This window comes from Pelmatolapia mariae, linkage group LG16_19 (assembly GCF_036321145.2).
Source record: "Pelmatolapia mariae isolate MD_Pm_ZW linkage group LG16_19, Pm_UMD_F_2, whole genome shotgun sequence".
Classification (NCBI taxonomy): domain Eukaryota; kingdom Metazoa; phylum Chordata; class Actinopteri; order Cichliformes; family Cichlidae; genus Pelmatolapia; species Pelmatolapia mariae.
Window position 1 is genome coordinate 15,094,108 of NC_086241.1, and position 21,617 is coordinate 15,115,724.

Sequence of the window (21,617 nt, forward strand, 5' to 3'; positions counted from 1 at the left end):
TCACTTTTACTGACTTTCTTTAACCTTAACCTTAAACAATATCTGGTACTAAGCATAACCTGAATCTAAACTTACTCTAATCTTAAAAACATGTCACTGTGTTGAAATGTAATGATTTATTGTATAAGGACTTCTTCCCCAAAAGGACTAAACGTCCCCATTATATGACAGATTTAGGCCCCTAAAACATGAGTAATACCTGGACAACAAATACACACACGCACGTTCTGTTATTGCCCTGTTCTGAAGTTTAAACTTGGTTTTACTTCAAAAACTTTGCTCCACACTGATTGCAATCAACATGCCAAACACTGTTTTTGCATATTCTGGACTTTGAAATATTAAATGACTGTTTAAACAAGAGCTTTTTTTTTTTAATTTCAAAAATAAATGTTTGGAAAAGATTACCTGCTTCTAATGTACATACAGAGAAGCTGAATGGCATTAACCCACAAAGCTAGTTTTAGTTGCCAAGTCTTGGTGTGATTTGCTATGTTTGTGTTCTTGGAGAACAAAGAATGAGAAGATTAATCTTTTTTTCAAGAGATAAATGATAAAGGTAATTTCATCTAAAAATATATCCATGACTTTCACTGAGTGCAGGGCGCAAAAATGAAAAATGCTCACTAACCTCAAAAGTACAAGCCGAGCTGACTCTGAGATTTAGTCGATGCAGCATTAGAGATCAGACGGTACTGAAGCTTTTTTTTTTTAACTCCTAAAATTGAAAGGTTAATAAACTGAGCCGTTTTTTTTTTTTTTTTGGATGATCAGCAGCTTTATACTGACTGAACTGAAAGACGACCCAGTTATTGCTTCGCCAGGCAAAGTCGATGACGTGTCGACCTGTAGTTGAAGACACAGAAATGGTCTCCAGGGAGAAGTGACACATTTGGGGAATCAATCAAGATCACTTTCATTCCGCCTGTCGAAAGTGTTTAGCCTCACTTGGAGTGAAAAATGAGTGATTAATGAAAGTCAGCTTTGTTGGGCAGCTAACAAAATATACAGAAGCATTTAAATCACACCAGAGAGTTTTTGGACTGAGTCACAGACATCCTGGTGGGTATTGAAGTCATTTTAATAATTATAACATGAGTTCAGCTGACTGAATTTTCCAAAGTCGTCATCCACACATATTTAGCAAATGCAGCATGTCATAGCCTTGCAGGACTGCATTATGACAGAATGTAATCAAGTGCATTGGATTAAGTACTGATAAAATGTCAGAAAGCTCTTTAATTTCCAAGATCACTGCTTGTAATAAATTCAGATTTTATTTAGGAGTCTCTCTGTCTCTTTCCTTGTGTCTCGTTTAGCTTCTCAGTGTCATGTGTGCCAATAAATATGACAGTGCTGACGGTTGCCACACACACATTCTGCAGGATACAGGTGTCTCAGTAGTCAGGATGAGTCTGCTCTTTCTGTATTTCTGTGATTAAAAAAAAAATGGCAGAACTGAAGTTGGTAAAAACACCAAATTTGCACAAGTGGGTGACTTAGATTTACTACATGTAAAATTTGGCAAGTGGCTGCTGATGAGGGGAAGTGGTGCCAGACATACTCTGAACTCTGCAGGCAACTGTCAGCCATATACACCCAGTAATCAGTGGAGCTCTGAGTCACTGTGCCAGTGCAATCCCTTGTGGCCATTTAGTTCTTTATCTGTGATCTTTAGACGTTTACTCTGTTTGTGTTAAAAACCCAGAATGCGTTACAGCTGAGCTACTTCAGGGCAAAAGATATGTCCATTTAACTTCCTTAGCTGTTCTAACCACCTTCAGATTTTATTTTATATTATTTATTTATTTATTATTTTGGGGGGTTTTTTCTCCATGTGTCTCCCTGTGTCCTCCTGCGCTCTCACAATTCACAACAATGTTTACCTTGGGTCAGCGTTTCAAAGGCAGGCCAAGGCACTGGAGAACAAGCCACTGAGTAGGGAACAAGGTTCACGTCGGTGCCTACAAGCATACATCTGTTCCGTCTGACTGTCAGGTGTAACTTATGGGTATTGCTGCTGGTGTTGCACCACTGACAGGGTTGTCAGTCACACCTCAGTGAATTCTCTTGTTGATTTCTCCCGACATGCTGCCTCCACAGGATCAGTCTAAAATCCAGCTGAGAACATTCTTCCTACAAATTGACGTTAGGTGGCTGTTTAGGAACTTGCCAGAGGCAGAAAGAGTGAATTGTGGAGTCAGAAGAAGAAGCAGGGAGGTTGGTTAGTGGACATGAGTGTCTTATCACTGCATTATTGGTCCTATTACAAGGCAGTCTGTGCGCGTCCCGTGAGAAAGGCAAACACAGAACTGAATGTGCTGGTGGAAGGAGCAAAGGTCATTTAGTGCAGAATTAAACTGAGTCCCACTGAGTCAAGTTGAGCAGAGTCTACTAGTCTACCTGACACAAGGCTTTTGGCATGCACAAAATGACTCTTACACACACACACACACACACACACACACACACACACACTGCTGCCAGGCTCCAGTAAGAAGCACGTGCTGCATGTTAACTTTATAAGTTGCGTATCACATGATTTTCAGTGCCACCCTGTTATTTTTTTAATATAATAAAAGGAAAGTAATGAAAGTTCACTAAAGGACTTTAATGGGTTTGAAAGCACTTTGATTTAGTGTTAATAAGGATAATGGTGAGAGAAATTGTTGATTAAATGACTGGCAGTGGCAGAGACCTTGCCGTCTTGGCAGGCATATATCTGTCTCTAAAGCTTCTTGCCAGCAGTCTGCCTCAATCGGGCTCTTGGGCCATATTACAGAGTATTATCGTCTCCATTGCTTCAATCAGAGCAGGACGGAGAGGCAGCTTACTGAAAGAAGATAAACAGTGAGGTTGAGAGAAAAGTAGCCAGGAAGACCTGTCATTATTTGTTTTACCTCTCCCAGTACTGTGTCCATGTATATTACAGAGTTCCATGTAATAGCTTCATTGGTCTGTTGATCATGTAATGTGTTCTGAATGCACAGACTGAGGTGAGCAAGTGGTAGAGCAACAACAGCAAATGGATTCATTAACATGAAGCATTAAGCACTCACACGTGAACCACCAACACACATGCACACTGTACATGTGCCTTGAAGCATTGTTTTGGCTGCATTGTTGAACATTACACATGTATTCAGCCCTGAGTGTTTACTGTAGAATTCAGCTGTGTAACATTTGTCTCCTGCAAGGCTACCAATGCCCTACAGCAGTCAGGCTGTGTCTTAGTATAAGCCTAGCAGCAAGAGTCACCTAATTAGAAGAACATGTTACATGCTGGCTAATCCATGACAGATGCAGCATCAAAAGCTGCCACGACTGTGCATGATTATCAGTGGTTACCAAAAGTATATTTGAATTGAGTGAAATGATGGCATAATTTCTAAAGACTTCTACATTATTTATATTTCAATTGAAATGACTGAGCTGATGCCATATGGAGCCCCACCCCATCCTTCTTACTATATTTTTCATTTCAAGCAAATAATCTTTGCCCCAAGGATAGTTGCAGAGATGAAAGTTGACTTGAATATCTGATGCCTTGATGTTCGAGCCGTGGTATAGTCATATCTTTACTCAGGTTCTCGGTTTGCATGTTGTCGGACACGTCCGCACACACTGAACTAAAAGCCAAAGTTGTTTCCCCCCCTCTAGGTTAACCTAAGTACACATGACAGCTCAGCTGACTTAACAGAAGGTTTGCACGCCTGCTTCTCAATGCTTGTGTTTGCGTGTGGCTATGTCCTCAGGGGTGCTGTGGAACCTGTCGTCGTGTGACGCCGTCAAGATGACAATCATCCGGGACGCCTTAACAACTCTGACTAACACTGTGATCATCCCTCACTCTGGATGGAGCAGCTCCACCTTCGATGACGAGCACAAGCTGAAGTTTCACTCCTCTCTGGTGCTGAGGAACACCACAGGCTGCCTGAGGTAAACCACCTGATGATCACACTTGGCACTAGCTCCCCACTGTGGACATCTGATGCTATTGCATGTAATGACTGATGAGCTCATAGCGTGTTTTTGAAGAAAATATGATAATAAAGTGACCCGCCTCAAATATATAAATAAAAAATGTAAGTAATTTGTAGATATGCTCGTAAATCACTTTTTATTTAGCGAACATTATCAGGATGATGTGCATTTTTTTCATAAATATGGGTTTAATGACTAAACATGATTTAGTTAAACGGGTACATTTTTCTGTCTTGTTGTCGTTTTGAAGCCGTCACCATTTCCTTTAATATCACAGTCAAAACTATTGGAAAACTCGCAACCTCTCTCCTGGGGCTTCTTCCTTTGAGAACAGTGCAGTGTGTAGAGCACAGCTTCTAATTGGTGCCAGCTAGTTGAGGTGATTGTTTGTGTAACACTGCACTCAAACATGCATAGGTGTGGTCGTTGGGTCCTTATTTACTCAGCAAAGTACTGTAATTTCTTCAGTCAGACCACACACATGCACACCTCTCATACATTATGGATGGTGTATGGGGATTGCAAAGCCCACATTACACATTCGAGTGGGAGACACACACACACACATGTGCACAGCTGTCATTTTGTGTGTTTGCATATGCTCATCTGTTTGTTGAGCAAAGCCCCAAATCAAATGTGTGTGTGTGTGTGTGTGTGTGTGTGTGTGTGTGTGTGTGTGTGTGTGTGTGTGTGTGTGTGTGTGTGTGTGTGTGTGTGTGTGTGTGTGTGTGTGTCTGCATGGTGTTTCAAAGGAACCTGAGTTCAGCTGGTGAGGAGGCCAGGAAACAGATGCGCACTTGTGAGGGCCTGATTGACTCACTGCTCTATGTCATCAAAGCCTGTGTAAACACCTCTGACTTCGACAGCAAGGTACGCATAAAGACACCCATCCACTGATGCACACACACACACACATACAAATACATTTAGCCAAGAGGGGGAACATGCTGCCACATGATAAGAGGGAAGAATCCTACTCATCCTGATTGAATCATTTGTTTCCTTGTGCCTAAATGACCCTCAGCTGCCAGAAGCAACTGTTTCATGTGCTTTGTCATCCAAAGCACAACTCATATTTTCACATTCTGATTGACCGGGCTGCAACAGTGGTTGCTCATATTACTAATGGCCATAGCTAGAACCACATAAGCTTAGGCTTCAGAATGCTTTAAATGTTCTGTTTCACACTCTTTTTCAAGTCTTGGATCTCTTTGATGTCATAAAGAGCAGATGTACTTAATGGGAGACACAGTCCTGGCTGTCTGTACTGTATGTGAGAGAAAGACAGTCAGAGAAAAGTTGGCTATAAGCGAGGGAGTCATGAAAGCCAGAGGAGGCAGAATGACTTGTTTCAGACAGAGGTGGAATTGAGGGGCCGCACCAAGGCCCAGTATAGATGAATAAGGGTTATGCTGAGAGTTCAAGAATTAAAGATATAGAGCTGGAATGGCCATTATATATCCTTAACCTTTTTTATACAACTGGGTATTGCAAAAGCTCATTCATCTGTGAATTGTAAAGCCATAAAAAGTCAAGTGGACCATGTCTAATGTGAAGATCACCACTCTGGGAACTCGACCCTTAACTGTGTCAATCATTCATGCTCATTGTCATTCTGTAAGGCAAACCCATTACAAAACTCAAACAGCGTGAAAATAAATTTGTGTGCTCTGGTTGACGAATTTTGTCTGCCTTGAGTTCCAAATCTAATTGATATCATTGTATTACTGCGAATAAAAGGTTTGTGTCCCACACACTGGCTGCAGATACTGTAGCATGCTGCACAGAGTTGTAGCCTTTGTCATTGTGATTAAAAGAGCCTCTACTATAACTACCTGTTCCACTGCCTTTCTTCTTGTACCTGCCAGATTGTGGAGAATTGTATTTGCACTCTAAGGAACCTGTCATATCGTCTGGAGCTGGAGATGACAGCACCCAGACTGATAGAGGGGCAGGAAGTGGATGGCTTACTGGCCAGAGAATCTCCCAGTAAAGAGGTGGATTCCAGCTGTTGGGGCAGAAAGAAAAAGAAGAAGAAAAACAGCCTTCAGGAAGACACAGTGAGTGTGGGACTGCATCTTTAAAATTGCAAGACGTTTGGCAAAATATTTCTATTATCATATATGGTATACTGGAAAATGAGTGAAGACCACACAGAGTTGCAAAGAAAAGTTGCAATAAAGTCATTATGTACCACAGCCTGACAAACACTTATATTTTGATTCAGTGGGATGGTGTGGGGCCCATCCCTGGCTTCTCCAAGTCTCCCAAGGGTGCAGAAATGCTTTGGCATCCTTCGGTGGTTAAGCCTTACTTGACTCTGTTGGCTGAGAGTTCCAATCCTGCAACTCTGGAGGGAGCCGCCGGGTCTCTTCAGAACCTGTCAGCTGGCAACTGGAAGGTAAAGTACCTATATTCACTATATATACACTCACTGATCACTTAACTTAAAAGCTCAGCACGTCTGCATCGATCAAAGCTGACACCAGTTTCATTCTGGAACTCACACGTGCTAAAACACACATCTTAAATCATACATTTTCCTGAGTAGGGTGTGGACCCTTCTCAAGTTTCACTGCTTTCTGTGTGCACAGTTTGCAGCATACATCCGTGCAGCAGTGCGAAAGGAGAAAGGACTGCCCATCCTGGTGGAGCTGCTTCGGATGGATAACGACAGGGTGGTGTGTTCAGTTGCCACTGCTCTGAGAAACATGGCACTGGATGTCAGGAACAAGGAGCTCATAGGTCAGGAGTCACACGGTCACACATTTTACACTATACACCATAATGACTCTGTCTGGATGGATAATATTAAAAACAAACATAAAGCCGCCTTATTGTTTTTCCTATCGGATTCAGCATATTTAACAGTCCAGCCTCTGCTCATGTTGTACCAATTAGGCAGAGGCTATGTTGTTAAAGCATTTAGCTTGGATACATGCCCATACTCAGAATAAAACACCCACCTAATGTGTGGATGTTACAAGCACATTATTTTCTGTTATTTAAGGAGGTACATAGAAATTATATAGAGGATCTTTAGGAAATTAGCTGAATAACGTGACTCTACACAACACTACTTATTAATATTTTAAACATTTTCCATCTAAGCTGGCTCAGTGATTTATACAGTGTGCAAACCGACAAATTGTTTAACAAATTGTTAAACAGTGGGGGTTTTTGTTAGTTCAGTTTGTTTTTTTAATTAATGGCAACTACAGAACAAGGGCCTTTTGTGACAATTTTAACTATTGGTTATTATTTTTTTAATCTCCCTCTAGCCTTTTGTTTTTCATGAAACATTCTCATTTAATGGAAAAAAACAAGCTTTTATGTGCTCTCTGTGGAATTAATGAGGAGTTACAGTTCCAACAAAGCGGGGGTGATGCCTGTAGCAGGAAGGGTGGGGTGGGGGTTGGTTCTGATTTAAGGTGCCTTCAGTTTTGTGGTTGTGAGTTTATGCTGCAGGGTTTTTTTTTCTTTTCTTTTGGTTTTCTTTCTACCAGGCTGCTGCTGCTTTACAGTAGGATGCACACACGCCAGTGCCCTTGCGTTGATGCAATGTCATTTAGGATAACTTTCTACAGCACTGCAGGCTAAGCAAAATGAATATCAGCCCGATTATAGAAGCTACACGGTGTAGTTTAGGTCACAGTGGAAGACATTTACATTATGTAACATGGAGGAGGGGGGGGGGGGGGAAACAAACTTGTATGAGTGGTACTCCCCTCCCTTCTCCGTGCATAAGCATCTGCCTACAAACATGCTGTACAGTAAGTGTGTCACAGTGTATTTCCTGCACGTCTCACCTCCCCTCCTCGCTCTTAGGGAAGTACGCGATGAGAGACCTGGTCAACCGTCTCCCTGGGGGGAACACCACCCTGCTGTCGGACGAGACCGTGGCAGCCATCTGTTGCACCCTGCACGAGGTCACCAGCAAAAACATGGAGAATGCAAAGGCTCTCGCTGACACGGGCGGCATCGAGAAGCTGGTCAACATAACCAAGGGCAGAGGAGACAGGTGCGCTACAGAAGCTCGTATTTGTCTGAGAGTTTTTTGTTTTTTTTCCTCAGTGTACACACTGATACACACCCGACTGTAACTTGTGCACACGGTGAAAAAACCCCACCAGAGTCGTGGATGGGGATAAAAGGCTGTTTTGGGCACTGACCAGCTGGAGTTTTATACAAACACACACACCTAAGTAACACTTTGATGCTTGGAGAAGGAGACGTTTTAGCCACAGGGAAGGTGGCATTGTATGCATTGAGGTTTTATGTCCCTGTGGAATGATGGCACAGCAGCTATTTCTAGCCTGCTATATATTCAGTAATGTTCCAGGGTAAAACACACTGAGGACAAACTCTTTCCTCAAACATCATGTCCTGTAATATTTACAGTGTGTTTTTAAAGTAAGGCTAAAGGCATTCAGGAATACCCTAAAATACCCATTTGGGCTTTTGACTATTTCTCCAGGTACTCTATGAAGGTGGTTAAAGCAGCTGCTCAGGTGCTGAACACACTGTGGCAGTACAGAGATCTACGTGCCATCTATAAAAAGGTAATGACATTGAGTTTGGTCCTTTCTGGTGTCCGGTTTAATGTCTGTGAAAAATACACGGCATATCAAAAAGAATTATCTGATTTTAAAGTGTTTTAATTCTGAAGCCGTTCACTGGTAATGACTGAAACATGTCCAGGTAGAAAGAAGAGAAGGATCTGTGGCTTTCACATGGTTGCTGACAGGTAGTGTAACAATAGCCGTGGCTGCAAGGACCCAAGACATGCTTGCAAAAGTATGGGATGAGTTTGAGTATCGTATGTGCTAAAAAATATCTATCCTTTTGAAATCAGATAGTTCTTTTTGATACATCATGTATATAGTTTTTATGTGTAGTAACAGAGTCTTTTGACATCCAGCATATTTATCCAGAGGATCAATGTTTTCCTCTCCCCACTACCCTAACAGGATGGATGGAATCAAAACCATTTCCTCACACCAGTGTCCACACTTGAGCGAGACAGGTTCAAGTCCCAGCCCACCCTCCCCACCAGCAACATTCAGATGTCTCCAGTCAACCACCCTGGTACATTCAGTTCACTCTATTCCGTGCCCAGTCAAAATAGACACTGCCTGTGAGACCGGAAAACCTCTGGAATTTAATGTTACGAAACGTGTTTTCTTTTTTTCCTTGCAGCTGCCAGCGCCACGTCGTCTCCTGCACTGCTGGGCATCAGAGAGCATAGAGACACCATCAGAGATTATCAGAGAGGACAGTCAACTATGCAATTTTCTAATTACCAAGGAGACAACAGTATTCATAAAAAACAGTATACAGGTACACACCTGAAAGCCACTCGGGGTTACGCTCCTTAAAAATTAAATTTGGCTCACACTCACCATCTGCACCAGACTGTGTGCTCTTACACGCTTGCTGCTATGCGGGGCATTATCTGTTTTATCCTTCGTAACGCTCCAAGCGAATTCTGTGGCCAGTCTCCTCTCCTTGCCAAGATGGTCCTCTCTTATCATTTCCACCAACCCCTGCCAGCCCCATCACAGTCAGTTGAATTCCGACCGCTTCAGGGCTGTTTTTGTGCTGCAGTTGGTCTGCACAGCACTAAAGTGGACCAACCAGCCAGGAGTGGACACTCCACAATGGTGCCATTGTTAGCATCACCAAGTCACAGCTTGCAGACAGGGCCAGTGAGTGGGTACCCAGGCATACTACAGCCAGACAAGAGCTCTCACCAGCCTACTCTGGTTGCTAGGAACAGGGGGGAGGCCAGAGTAAACAAAATGAGCCTGCAGCCTCAAAAATTCATCTATTACATAGGGAAGTGGAAATTGAGTTTCTGGATTCCACCCGTTGGATAAAGTGCCAGTGGAAATACCCATCCCATGGGCTGTATAAACAACAGAACAGCAGTGGCCAAGTCTATTATTTGGTGTTATTTCTCTCCAGCGTAGCGCGCCACTTCTTGATCCTCTACTATCAAAATACAGACATTTGCCCTTCAGGGATGTGCTGACTTTTTTCACTGATATGAAGTGTGTTGGCTTCAAGTTCCACTAATCCATCTAAGGCAACACTCACTTTATTTATTTTTTTCTTTCCAGGGTCTGGAAAGCCGTCTCCGTATTACTACTCATCACCCACAACAGAGGAGCCCCGAAGAACACAGGTGAATACAGTAATTCTGCACAAATGTCTGGTTACACTTCACAGCCTCCCCTTCTCATCTTGTCTCGTATGCCTGCTCTGATGTGGCCCTACTGAGGTAGAGGTTGTTTTGGTGTGTATATGCAGAGATTGTTTATTTCTCTGTTTGCCTGTTAGCTTTGTTTAGTTGTGCAGACTATTTCTACAGTTATTTTTGTAGTGTTTGGGGTTTTTTTTTCAGTGTGATAGAGTAGTTTACAGTACATAATATTGCAATGTACGCAACAAATGATTAATTAATCAAACTAAAAAAATTAAAAAAAATATGATACTAGCCTTAATAGTGTTTGGTGATATAAGCTGGCACAAGGCACATGTCTGAGATCCCTCCGCTGCACTGTATAAGCACGACCAACCCTTCTAACCCGCTTGACTAATACAAAGAGACTGACACGTATTCCACCCCGGATGAATGACAATGCTGCGAATGACCCAGCACATCAGCTATTGTTTGAGTGAGATTGAATGTGACTGCTGGGATTGGGATGGTCTGGGTACGTCTCAGGCACTTGTCTCTGTTGGACACATCCATGTGTGCCCATTCAGATAACAGGCACAGAGAGGAGGAGGCAGGAGGGAGGAGATGGTGCACAAAGACAGAGTTCTCTTATGTCCTTCATTGCTTCACATTTCTGGCTAAAGACGGTCATTATTCATTTCAGACATTCATAAATCCCATCCATTTTGTCGGATTTCTAACATTTACCTTGAAGCTGTTTTTTTGCATTAGTGGGCAGAGACGTGCAGGCGAGAAGATAATTGATTAGCCTATTGTTTGAAAAATCTCCAGCCACACTAAAGAGCGTTTGTCCTGAATCTGCTGAGATGTTTGTTTATGCCGTTTCAATTTGTTACCACCATACAGAAGATTGATTTGAGATATTTTTTGTGTTTTAACAGGATGAACAAGCGTTATGTACTTAAAGGCATAGTTAACTTTTTTTTATATCTTATTTTCTCTCTTGCCGAGGCTTCTAGAAGCAAGTCTGCCCCCCTGAGCTGTTGTTTTGACAGTCACTGTCCGCTTGATTAGGTGCACCTGTTCAACTCCTCGTTAACACAAATGGCTAATCAGCCAATCACATGGCAACAACTCGGTGCATTTAGGCTTGTGGGCTTGTAGGCGAGGTCAAGATGAATCCGAATGGGGAAGAAAGGTGACGCAGCTAAGAACAGGAAAGAGAGGCTGTAATTTGCACACACTCACAAAAATTGTTGCGATCCTTTACTGAGGACATGAATCAGTGTAACAGCACATTTGTTTTGCAGTTTTGTCTCTGGGCAGCGTCTTCTGAGCCACTGTGCTCAACATTTTGTTTAAATTGTCAGTTTACTCTTTAAAGCTGAGAAGCTAACGTTTAGAGGTGCTTGTAGGTGGATTTCTAATCATCTAGGTGGAGATTTGCAATTAAGATTTTCCCAAAATGTTTCCGTGTAGTGTGGTTATATTTATAGTGAGGTGTAAGTGTTCCTGAAAGTATAAGCAGCAGTACAATATGAAGATAAATAAAGTTTGTTTACTTAAATGAAGCTACACGAGAACTATCATTAAAACTTATAATGAAATCCGAATAATACTTTGAAATAAGTCCTGCACGGCCAAGGCTGCAAACATCAGTGAAAACTGCCTAATTAAATAAAGGTTAAAGGATTTTTGAAAACTTGTGGTGCAGAGAAATGACCTCCTGTAAATGTTGCATGTGAAATGATTGGACATTTTAATAATAATTATGCATTACATTTCACAAAGCGTTGGGATGTAATTGGCTAAAGTGGAGCTAATTTAATTTACTTTACATGCTGGCAGGGGAAAGGGGACAGCAAAGGCTTAATTTGCTACCTTTATTTTCTTTTGAGTTTAAGTTTGAATCTTTAACGTAACGACTGCTGTAAAACTCAAGTTTTCAGAACTGACTCTTGATACTTGCCTCTCGTTCCTTGCAGCCTCTGTATTATACAGATGAGCCGAGCAGGAGAAACTACGATACATACAGAATGTACCTGCAGCATCCACACGGCTACGACGACTCGTATTTGGAGGAGGTCATCACTTACCCTCCCACCTTCAGCTCCCAGCCTCATGGACTGAAATCCACCTGTAACTACGTGGACTATTACGCTACCACACGGACGCCTTCGTTCAGGGCAGAGCAGTACCCCGGCTCTCCAGACTCCTGGGTATAGGTCAAGGGTGCTACCGTTTCACCATCACTTCGGGTTGTAACTGGGGTGCGTCTTCACCCTGCAGCAGAGGCGAGGAACACACAGGAAATGACAAACTTTTTTTTTTTCATGAACTTGGCTTCATACATGTTTGTTTTGTGGATGTGTGTGTATGGAGGAGAGTTCAACTGAGTGATAACAGATGGAAAGATGGGATGTGAGCCAAAGAAGGAAATCAAGGAATGTCTTTTTTTTTCTAATTATTTTTTTATTTAGATGAGAAAGATGGAATCATGCTGTGAGTCTGTTGAGAGCAGATATTGGACACTACAGTGAGGAGACATGCGTCCTAATCTGTCTAGATGTTAGGTTAATTTTTCTTTTTGAAACTCTTAGCTGTGATAGCATGGTGAAAGGTGTGAGTCATGTAAACGAAGGTCCGCGGTAAGAGTCGAGACTGGAGGAATATGTATGTGCCGAAGCCAAAATGGATCATGAACTCATATCTGTTTAAAAAATGAATTAAAAAAAAATAAAATAAAAAAATAATCAAATGGAAAAATAGTTAACTAATGATGTTAGCTTGTACAGAGGGATCAAATTATATCTGTACTTAATGTTGAAACTGTGTAATGCCATGGAGTCTTGTACATTTTTTGTTTTATTGTAAATACAGAAAAAAACATGTTACCTGGTTTACACTCAACAGCACTGGTTGGAAAAAACAAAAAAACAAAAAGAAACTTGTGCCATGTTAGGTCTCTAAAGATATATAAATATACAAAGAAATATGTGGACGAAGATGGCATCATAACACAACAACGACAACGTAATAAAAGGTCAAGTTTTGTTTTTTAAACCGTGTGTGTGAGTTTCTTTGCATCTCCAGTTTACTGACATTTTGTCCACGTGTGCAAAGAGAGTGAATGAAGAGATCCAAAGGAGATCAAACCATTTCTGCTCTGGTTGTAATATCCTCTATCCTGCCTGGGAAGCATATTTTATGTATTTACACAGACATGAGTAGCGAGCCTTAAACCACCTGTGTTTTATAAAGGCCGTGTGGCACCTTGGAGCACAGCAACCAACACTGATCAGTAACGGACTCTGTGCTTACACCTCGGCTGACAAACCGTGCTCTTGGGATGGAGAAAAAAACCTTGTTTTAAAATGTTTTTCAAATATCGATGCTGAATATGAGCGACATGTGGTGTAAATGTATTTAAGATGAAAGATTCCAGGATGATTTTCTGTCAGGCTACAAACTCTGCAAAATGGTGACGAGTGTCAGGGATGATTTGTGACAGGAGGATAGCAGCAATTATTCACTGTGTCAGGAAATTAAAATGTGCTGTATGTATCAGTGTAAAATATAAGTAAAAACCTGACAATATTAGAGACATGTACTCCTTCCCATCCAATATACATTATTTTTAAAAAAAAATGGATTGGGATGAACTAATCGTCTCGTTAACTCGATGTAAATAACATTTTCCAAGGCACCGAGCCTCAATATGAGAACATTAAGAATTATTTTTGAATTGTGACTCATTGAAAACTACTCGAGTAGAGGTCAATAGTAAAAAAATAAAAATATGGAGCTGGAATACTGGCAGGGTTCAACTTCCTGTGGATCGGGGCCAGTACTACTTAAGCTTACTTTAAAAGATGAAATACAGTTGCCCAAGTTTGAGATCTTTAGGCCTAAAATGATTTGAATAAACACACTGCTGAAAGTTTGGTAAACTCAAAGTTTTTTAAAAGAACAACACCAACACAGCGTGTTATAATCACCAGACTGAATAGCTTTATATACTTGTAGACAAACTAAGATGTTCAAGTTCATCTATATTCATCTTTTTTTTTATTTGCATACAAAAGCAATTTAATATCCTTTAGATCTCATAATTAATGTTGTTTCATGCCCAGAAGGTATTTGATGGGTTGGAGTGGGGTTATCTCTCTTTTTCAGATCATCAAAGAATTTGATTTTTACTCATATTCCTCTTCCCCACCAGCCTCCACTTTCAGAAATCAGCTACACTTCCACATGAGACGGGCCTTTTTCTTGCTTAAGTAGTTGCAACTCTATGGACTGTGCTGCTTATAGTAAAGCTGGCATTAAGGGAATACATACGTTTATACCGACCATTAATTGGCTTTGGCCTACAAAAGACACTTGCATCCAGTTTTCCCGGCATAGTCCCAGGAGCCTTAGTCTGCTAAACTGCTTTGCCAAAATATTGCGAAATTTACAAAGCAGTGAGATTATCCCAGCCACTGATTTCATTTAATTAATTACCCCTCAAAGTAAGTGCACACAAATTAAAGTACCTAATAATCTGGGTCACATATGACTTCATACACCCATTTTTCCCCTCACTGCAGTTTCTTCTGAAACAAAATTCAGAGTGTTAGAGCTTACTGAATTTATCAGGAGGAAAAATGAATACAGGTGAAGTCAACGCTCAATCTACTTTTAAATGCATGTAAGAGCACAGCTACGAGCCAGGACTGTCTCCCATAACTTTAAGGACCTTTTTAAAAAGCTGCTAATATCATGTGAGCATTATTGGCAGGGATTTCATGGCACAGCCCCTAGAGATGGAGAACTAATCTGATCTGCTTAAACTCCCCACCCGATCTCAGCCTATATCCAGGTCCAAATATCATTGTGAAGCATTATTTAAAGATCTGAATACAGTTCATATGAACACTTTTCACTCAGTCTTGATCTATATTGATCTATATCTAATTAAGAAGTCAGCTTTTTATAACAATAAATGCAGATCCAGAGTCTGATGTGTTGCAAAAAAACCCAACAACCTTATTATACTTTCATATCGATTGATGGAGTAATGCTAAAGCACTAATTTCCCTAAACTCTCTTTTGAATTCCACTCGGAAACTTAATCTCGGGTCTCTCGGGATACTTTATTCCTTTTTAAACTCATTTTGGATCTTCTGACTGGGAGGAAGACTTGAAGAACCAGCTTAAGTTTAGAGAACTACTTATATAGCATACACTGCTTAGGAGGCTAAATAGGTTTAGGACTACATGTTGAACCCATAAGTGACAAGTCACATCATCAGCCAACAAACAAGCCAGCCAGATGTTTACATTAGTCTAAAACAATATTTAAGTTTCATACACTGCAGAAATATCCATAAAACTATTAAGTGCAATAATGAGAGACCTCCCCCAAGATAGCGCTTACATGCTAGCTGCCAGGCAAATTAAATATGAGAGTTTTTCGATCTTTTAGCGAAATGACTTCCTAAACAAAAGGAAAATTACCTCCAGTCTTATTAATACACTTATATATTATTTAGAGAAACTTTGCTTTATGCAAGAAAGTGTGCTAAGAAATGTGATGTTATATGACAATTATTTTTTAAGAATGAATTGCATTGATATTGCCGTTTTGCACTACATAGTACACAGTGTTGGGGAGTAACGGAATACATGTACCGCCGTTACGTATTTAAAATACAAAATATGAGTAACTGTATTCCGTTACAGTTACCGTTTAAAAAGGTGGTATTTAGAATACAGTTACTTTGTTGAAATAAAGGGATTACACGGCGGTATTTTCCTGTTTCATATTGTCGCAGGTCAGGACTGTTTGGGTTTTGTTTGACAGCTACGTTCTGTTGTTCCAGGCGGCAGCGTTACGGTTGCCATGGTTACAGGGTGACGCTCTCTCTGTGACTGTGTGTTTCCAGGGTGAGAGAGCGCCTTTTTGCTGTTGTTGTTGTGCTAAGCTAATAGGCAGAATGCTACAGGCATAGCCCTAAAGAATGTAGCCTCATGGGCTGCAGGGAGAATGGACCCGTTATGTGTCTGTGAGCGCGAGGAGGGAGAAAAAGGAGAGTGGAAAAGTACGAGTTGCCATCGAGCAGAAACGGGAGCTGGAAGCATGTAAATATAATAATAACCACTGCAGCCAAGAAGAATGCCTGACGAGCCCAATTGTAAGTACGTTATCAAGACTCGACTGTACACCGTGTTCGTGTTTTCCTCCGAAACAATAAGTTCCGTTGGAGCAGCCTTTCAACGCCTCTCTCTGTCTCTTGCTAGCAAACTTGACCCAGACAACAAAGTAAAGCTATTTTTCGGCTATGAGCCCAACACGGAACCCTACGTATTAGCCAGAGGTCCCTTTACTACGGTTCGGAGCCGCGGACCTTCAGTAATAGTAATAAATCACATTCATGTAGTTGTAAACAGCATGATAATATATTAAGTAATCCAAAGTATTCAGAATACGTTACTCTCATTGAGTAACGTAACGGAATACGTTACAAAATACATTTTGGGGCATGTATTCTGTAATCTGTAGTGGAATACATTTTAAAAGTAACCTTCCCAACACTGATAGTACATGCATTTTATTCTTGGTATGTTGTATACTTAACTACTGGAACTGATTTAGTTGTTTTTGTGCTTCTTGATATGATCTACTTTATTGTTTTCCTTGTTTCATCTACAGTGAAGGTTCTGATAACTAAAAGGTACAGTAATACTATAACTGCGATGGGGTTCAGCTGGGATGAGGAAGAATTATGTTTTTCCAGTTGTGCCTGTGAGTTTGTTTTGTTTATTTTTTAGTATTTAGACTTTATTTTATGCACCAATAAACCACTTTGAAAACAAACAAGAAACAATACTGTCAAGAAAGGAAGAAAAAGCCAGACCCGACCAAAAGCGCAGCCACCGTTCTAATTAAACTAAAACTAAAGAAGATTCAAGTTAAAATACAATAAACTGCAGCTTGCCAACTGCACAAACAGGAAAAGGAAACTAAGCACATCAGCCGCTTTTCCTTCTTCTGGAGCCTTTTGGCACACAGAATAAAGGTAGGAGTTAAGAAACAAAACAACAGCTATAAATATAACTTACATTTACCAACACAGCAGCAACCTTTGTGATATTTAGATGGCAAAAAATAAAACATGCAGCAGAACTGCAATAAACAGTCTCATTGTAATTGGTAAGAAAAATGTGTTAGGACACCCTTTTCTATGCACAAAATATAAGCAAGAAAATATACTAAAACTGAAAAATAATGAAATCTCGAACTTTTTTTTTTTTTTTCTTTCAGAACAAAACAAAGCTGGTCCACCTTAAGGCCCACGCGTTTCAAGCAGCTTGGCACTGTGCTGCACATTACCAACATTTCAGTTAAATTAACACAAGCCAGCTGACAGTTAGCCTGCAGCTTGTGCATAACCGGGAAGGCTGGGAAGGCAACAACACATGCATTTTTCAGCATTAATGCCCCCATAGTTCATGCATATGCAAGCTGTGAAGCTTCAAACCTGTATATTCAAGGAAACTGCTGTACACTCACAGAACTTAGCAAAGTCACAGATTCGAAGAACCTGGCATTAAAGGCACAGATCATTCAGGTTATGGTTAGACTGATCTGTATTACCTGTAACCTGTGACGTGTATCACAGCAGACATTACAATGGACAATGGCTCAGCTCAATACACTGTGCAGGTAACTATGTGCTCTAACATGTGTATTTAATATCCAATCAGGTATACTTTCCAGTGTGTTTCTGTCATTTTTCTGCTTGTTGGGATGACACACCTTACCTCTAGTCAGTCTTACCTTCTCCATTAAACATAAAGAAACATTAGTGTGTCAACAATAAACTTTCAAGTCTCATCTCCCCTCCACAACTGAACTCAGTTAGATACACATGCAAAGATCTGACAGTCCTTTCTGTGCTTCAGCTTTAAACATGGTGGCACTGTCGCTGTTTACTTTGGATCCTCATGCTGGATAAAAGAGTCTAATGTGATGAAAAAATATCTGCCTTAAAAATGACACAGTGTTATTTTCTTCTTCATTTCGTGCAACTGAAAACTTCCTCTGTGGGGTTGTGTCTGTGGGCTGTCATACCTGGAAATAGTTTAAGTGTAGTTAAAACTCGATTTGTTGCCAATCTTGGAGTTTTGTGAAAAGATTTTCAAAATAAGATCAAATAACAGTAACATAAATCAGCTGCAGCTAAATCGTGCTGCAAACCGCAAACAGTTAGTGTACGGTTTCATTTTCTCGGTAAACTATCAGCGGGTAGAGAAAAAGAAAAAAGAAGGTGAAAAAAAGAAAACAAAGAGGCGTTTCGCTGGCCGCAAACTTCCTGTAGCCTCGCGGGACGTCATCTCTGTTGTAGAGAATAAAAACAGCGGAGTGGGCGTCGAGGACAGTTTGGTGCTTTCACTGCGGAAAGTTTTCAAGAAATGGTGCAACAACTCCCCAAATCTGGAGCGAAGGAGGCTCCTCAGCTGAAAGCTGGCCACCCTCCGGCAGGTAAGCCGTATCTCTCTGATAGCTGCCTGCTCTTTTATTTATGTATCTTTTAAAACTTTATTAAAGCTTGAGAGTTGTTGTTGTTGTTTTTTTCCATTCCTTGACCCAGTTACAGAGTTGTTCAGAGCGAGTCGACCCCGCTGCATTATGTTTTTTCCACCAAAGTAACGTAACTTTTGCCGATAATTTGACACGCAGTATGCAAAAGTGCGATAGCTGGAGCTGACTGGCTGCTGTGGCATTGGAGTACTAAAGTGCAAGAAGCGTCATCGGCATGCTTTTGTTTGAAGGGAGGCCTGTTAGGTGCACCGCTTTTCGTGCAAAGCTGCGGAACAGTAGTTAACTTTGCATTAACAGCTGCAGCTTGAAGCGGTGTCACTCATCTGTTTACGAAGACGATCTGACAAGCAAAATATTGTGATACTTTGTACGAACTTTTGCACCATTATAATATATGTTTTGGGGTTTGGTTTTTTTTTTGGACGCCATGTTTAAATTTTGAATTAGTATTGTAAGGTCCCAAAGTTAAACATGGTATTTGACATTCTGATGTCCACAAAAAAGTTTTATTTGTGCAGTTTCTGGCACATTAATTTTATTTCATTATTATGAGGGACAGACTGCAGAAACTATCATGTGTCCAGGTTTTAAGAAAGTACAGAGTGTTTGATAGTTTTTAGGACTATAGGTCACCTCTGCACGATGAAGCGGACAGGGAAGTGACTACAGGTTTTTGAATGAATGCTAGTGTTCATAAGCTTGAACTGCAAGTGCACAAGGTGGGAGAAAAGAGTTGAAAACCTTTGTGGTTTTCACGTTCCACTCCTCTGTCTCAGTTGCATGAAATGCGCTGTAAAACACTGCTTTGACACAGATTGTTTTTTGTTTCTTTCCTCTTTTGCATCACTAGTAAAGGCCGGGGGTAAACGGGTGGCCAAGAAAGGCATGGAAGAGAATGCCACCCATGCAACTCCAGAAAAGGACACCAAGAAGTCTGATAAAATCAGGTATGCTCACACTTTGCAGTAAATGTGCTGGAGCTGAAAACAAATATAGCTTCAAACATTAGTGTGTAAGAATGCCCAGCAGCATTTCGATCATATAGGTCACTAACTTTGCTTTAAAGCTGAGTATAACTCTGTTTTAAAACCTGTGCAGCAGGTCCCTTGCCACCCCCAACAGGATGCAACAAGTTGGCATACTTCTAACAGGAACCCTCGACAAGGTAAACAAAGCATTAACTCTTAAAAAAGCGAGTTAATTCCTTTACGAGCCAGCTGGGTTAGTTGCAGTGCTTCAAAGTATTGTGGATAATAAACCTCCTTCCTGATGTTTTGCAGCTGAGCCACGACTTCCCAGAAACACCTGTGAGCGTGAGGCACAGTAAGGTGCGCCCCGCGGTGGAGAAGTCGCACTCCCCTCGGATCGTTTTCATCCAGCAGCCGAGGAAGTATTGAACTTTTTCGGGCATGCCCTAGAGGGAACCATGTTAAGTCAGCCGTTAAACACCAATGTGAAGTGTTAGACACGTGAGGAGACTGAGACTGACAGGTTGCCTGTAAAGTGTTAATGGAGTGAAAGCTTTCAAGCTTTGTTTACTTAAAAGGAAGAAAAAAAAAAAGCTCTTTGGGGCCATGCTTGTATGTGAATACTATAAACCAGCACTTAATGCATCTTTTCTGGCATTATAATAGAATTCTATATTTGTATTTGTCATCTGATTGGAAAACAAAAGCATTTGGTGGGTATGAGTATGTTTGAAGGGAGGGGTTAAGTTACTGAGTTATATGAGGGTGCTTTTAAGGGGAATCTTCACTTTGTATTGCATGGCAATTGTATTAGATTTATTAAAAAAAGGGGGGACTGCAAGCCATCACTGTGTTATGTCTGTTTATTTCTTGGAACTGTTTTCTGTTCATACACTCTAAAATGGCCACAAGGGGGCAGCAAATGGCCATGTATAACTTTAATAAACCAGACTGTCTGGTCATGGATTTCACAAGTCAATCTCTAAGCTGTGTGCATCTATGCAATATATATGCTTATTTATAATTATTTACTTACTATTTACTTATAATATATGCTTACTTCTATCCATCTGGCGTCTTTCATATAGTGACTGAACCGTGATATCGTAATGTTCCAGCAAGTCCACCCTCTGTGTAGCCAAACTATTTTAATTATCCCAGTATGTGTGTGCAGTGAGTCATAGTTAAACAGTGAGATGGATGAAAGGAAAAAAGAAAACTCTTCCATAAAAGCTAGCTTGGTCTTGTAGGATTCACGGAGCTGAACATTTTGCCCCTGATTCCATTTGGAGCCTGTCCATGATCAATGTCTTGACCATTTTTTGGGACCTTTTCCAGGGTTCAGTATCTCCATATGCATTTGGCAATACTACTACCCAGTGGTGATTTTTCTTTCTTTTAATATGTTGGATAAATTGCAGAAACCACCAAGACTCCATGTGTCTGGAAAGTGAAAGTCAAAAGGGATTGCAGAAGTGTTATTGTTTTTAGTGTCAAGGCTGTGCTACAGGTCACCTCTGTGCAAGATGAACCAGATAGGTGCTGTGACTATTGGGTTTTAATCATTTTCAGGGATGCCTCTTGAATGCAGGCTAGTAAACTCAAACTGCAGGTGCCATATTTCACAAGGTAGATGGAGAGAGGGAGAAAGCTGGAGAAAACAAACTAATCTGCTTTCCACTTTCTGCTCCTCAGGATGAGCTGCAAGAGACAGATGGTCAAACAGGAGTTTGAAACAGATTGGATAAAATAAAAACTAAAGAAATCTCTCTCAGCCAGAGTAATGCATGCTGAGCACACACAAGAATGACAGAAATTTGTGTGGATTCCCTGGATTCATGTCAGAAAACCAAAATGACTTAATTGATGTATTTGCTGCTGGATATTTTCA

At 40.9% G+C, this 21,617-nt stretch overlaps 2 protein-coding genes across 10 annotated transcripts in view; both read left to right on the forward strand.

The window, feature by feature from the left end:
• Nucleotides 1-13,231, forward strand: part of LOC134644297 (plakophilin-4-like) — an 85,800-nt gene extending 72,569 nt beyond the window's left edge. For all 8 annotated transcript variants that reach the window (XM_063497196.1, XM_063497197.1, XM_063497199.1 and 5 more), the window contains 11 exons: nucleotides 3,756-3,939; nucleotides 4,737-4,854; nucleotides 5,853-6,044; nucleotides 6,212-6,385; nucleotides 6,579-6,729; nucleotides 7,813-8,005; nucleotides 8,462-8,546; nucleotides 8,955-9,072; nucleotides 9,184-9,324; nucleotides 10,107-10,171; nucleotides 12,154-13,231. In XM_063497196.1, the coding sequence (XP_063353266.1) occupies nucleotides 3,756-3,939; nucleotides 4,737-4,854; nucleotides 5,853-6,044; nucleotides 6,212-6,385; nucleotides 6,579-6,729; nucleotides 7,813-8,005; nucleotides 8,462-8,546; nucleotides 8,955-9,072; nucleotides 9,184-9,324; nucleotides 10,107-10,171; nucleotides 12,154-12,393 (1,661 nt within the window). In that variant the 3' untranslated portion in view covers nucleotides 12,394-13,231. The remainder of the gene's footprint in view (nucleotides 1-3,755; nucleotides 3,940-4,736; nucleotides 4,855-5,852; nucleotides 6,045-6,211; nucleotides 6,386-6,578; nucleotides 6,730-7,812; nucleotides 8,006-8,461; nucleotides 8,547-8,954; nucleotides 9,073-9,183; nucleotides 9,325-10,106; nucleotides 10,172-12,153) is intronic.
• Nucleotides 13,232-18,567: 5,336 nt separating this feature from the next.
• On the forward strand, nucleotides 18,568-20,571 carry dap1b (death associated protein 1b). 2 transcript variants are annotated; one of them, XM_063498451.1, is made up of 4 exons: nucleotides 18,568-18,698; nucleotides 19,609-19,705; nucleotides 19,857-19,923; nucleotides 20,039-20,571. In XM_063498451.1, exons 1-4 carry the CDS (start codon nucleotides 18,629-18,631, stop codon nucleotides 20,153-20,155), a joined length of 351 nt encoding a protein of 116 aa, XP_063354521.1. In that variant the 5' UTR covers nucleotides 18,568-18,628; the 3' UTR covers nucleotides 20,156-20,571. The 2 variants fall into 2 exon arrangements, with proteins under 2 accessions (XP_063354521.1, XP_063354522.1); XM_063498452.1 differs by having other exon boundaries at nucleotides 19,860-19,923.
• The last annotated feature ends 1,046 nt before the right edge of the window (nucleotides 20,572-21,617 follow it).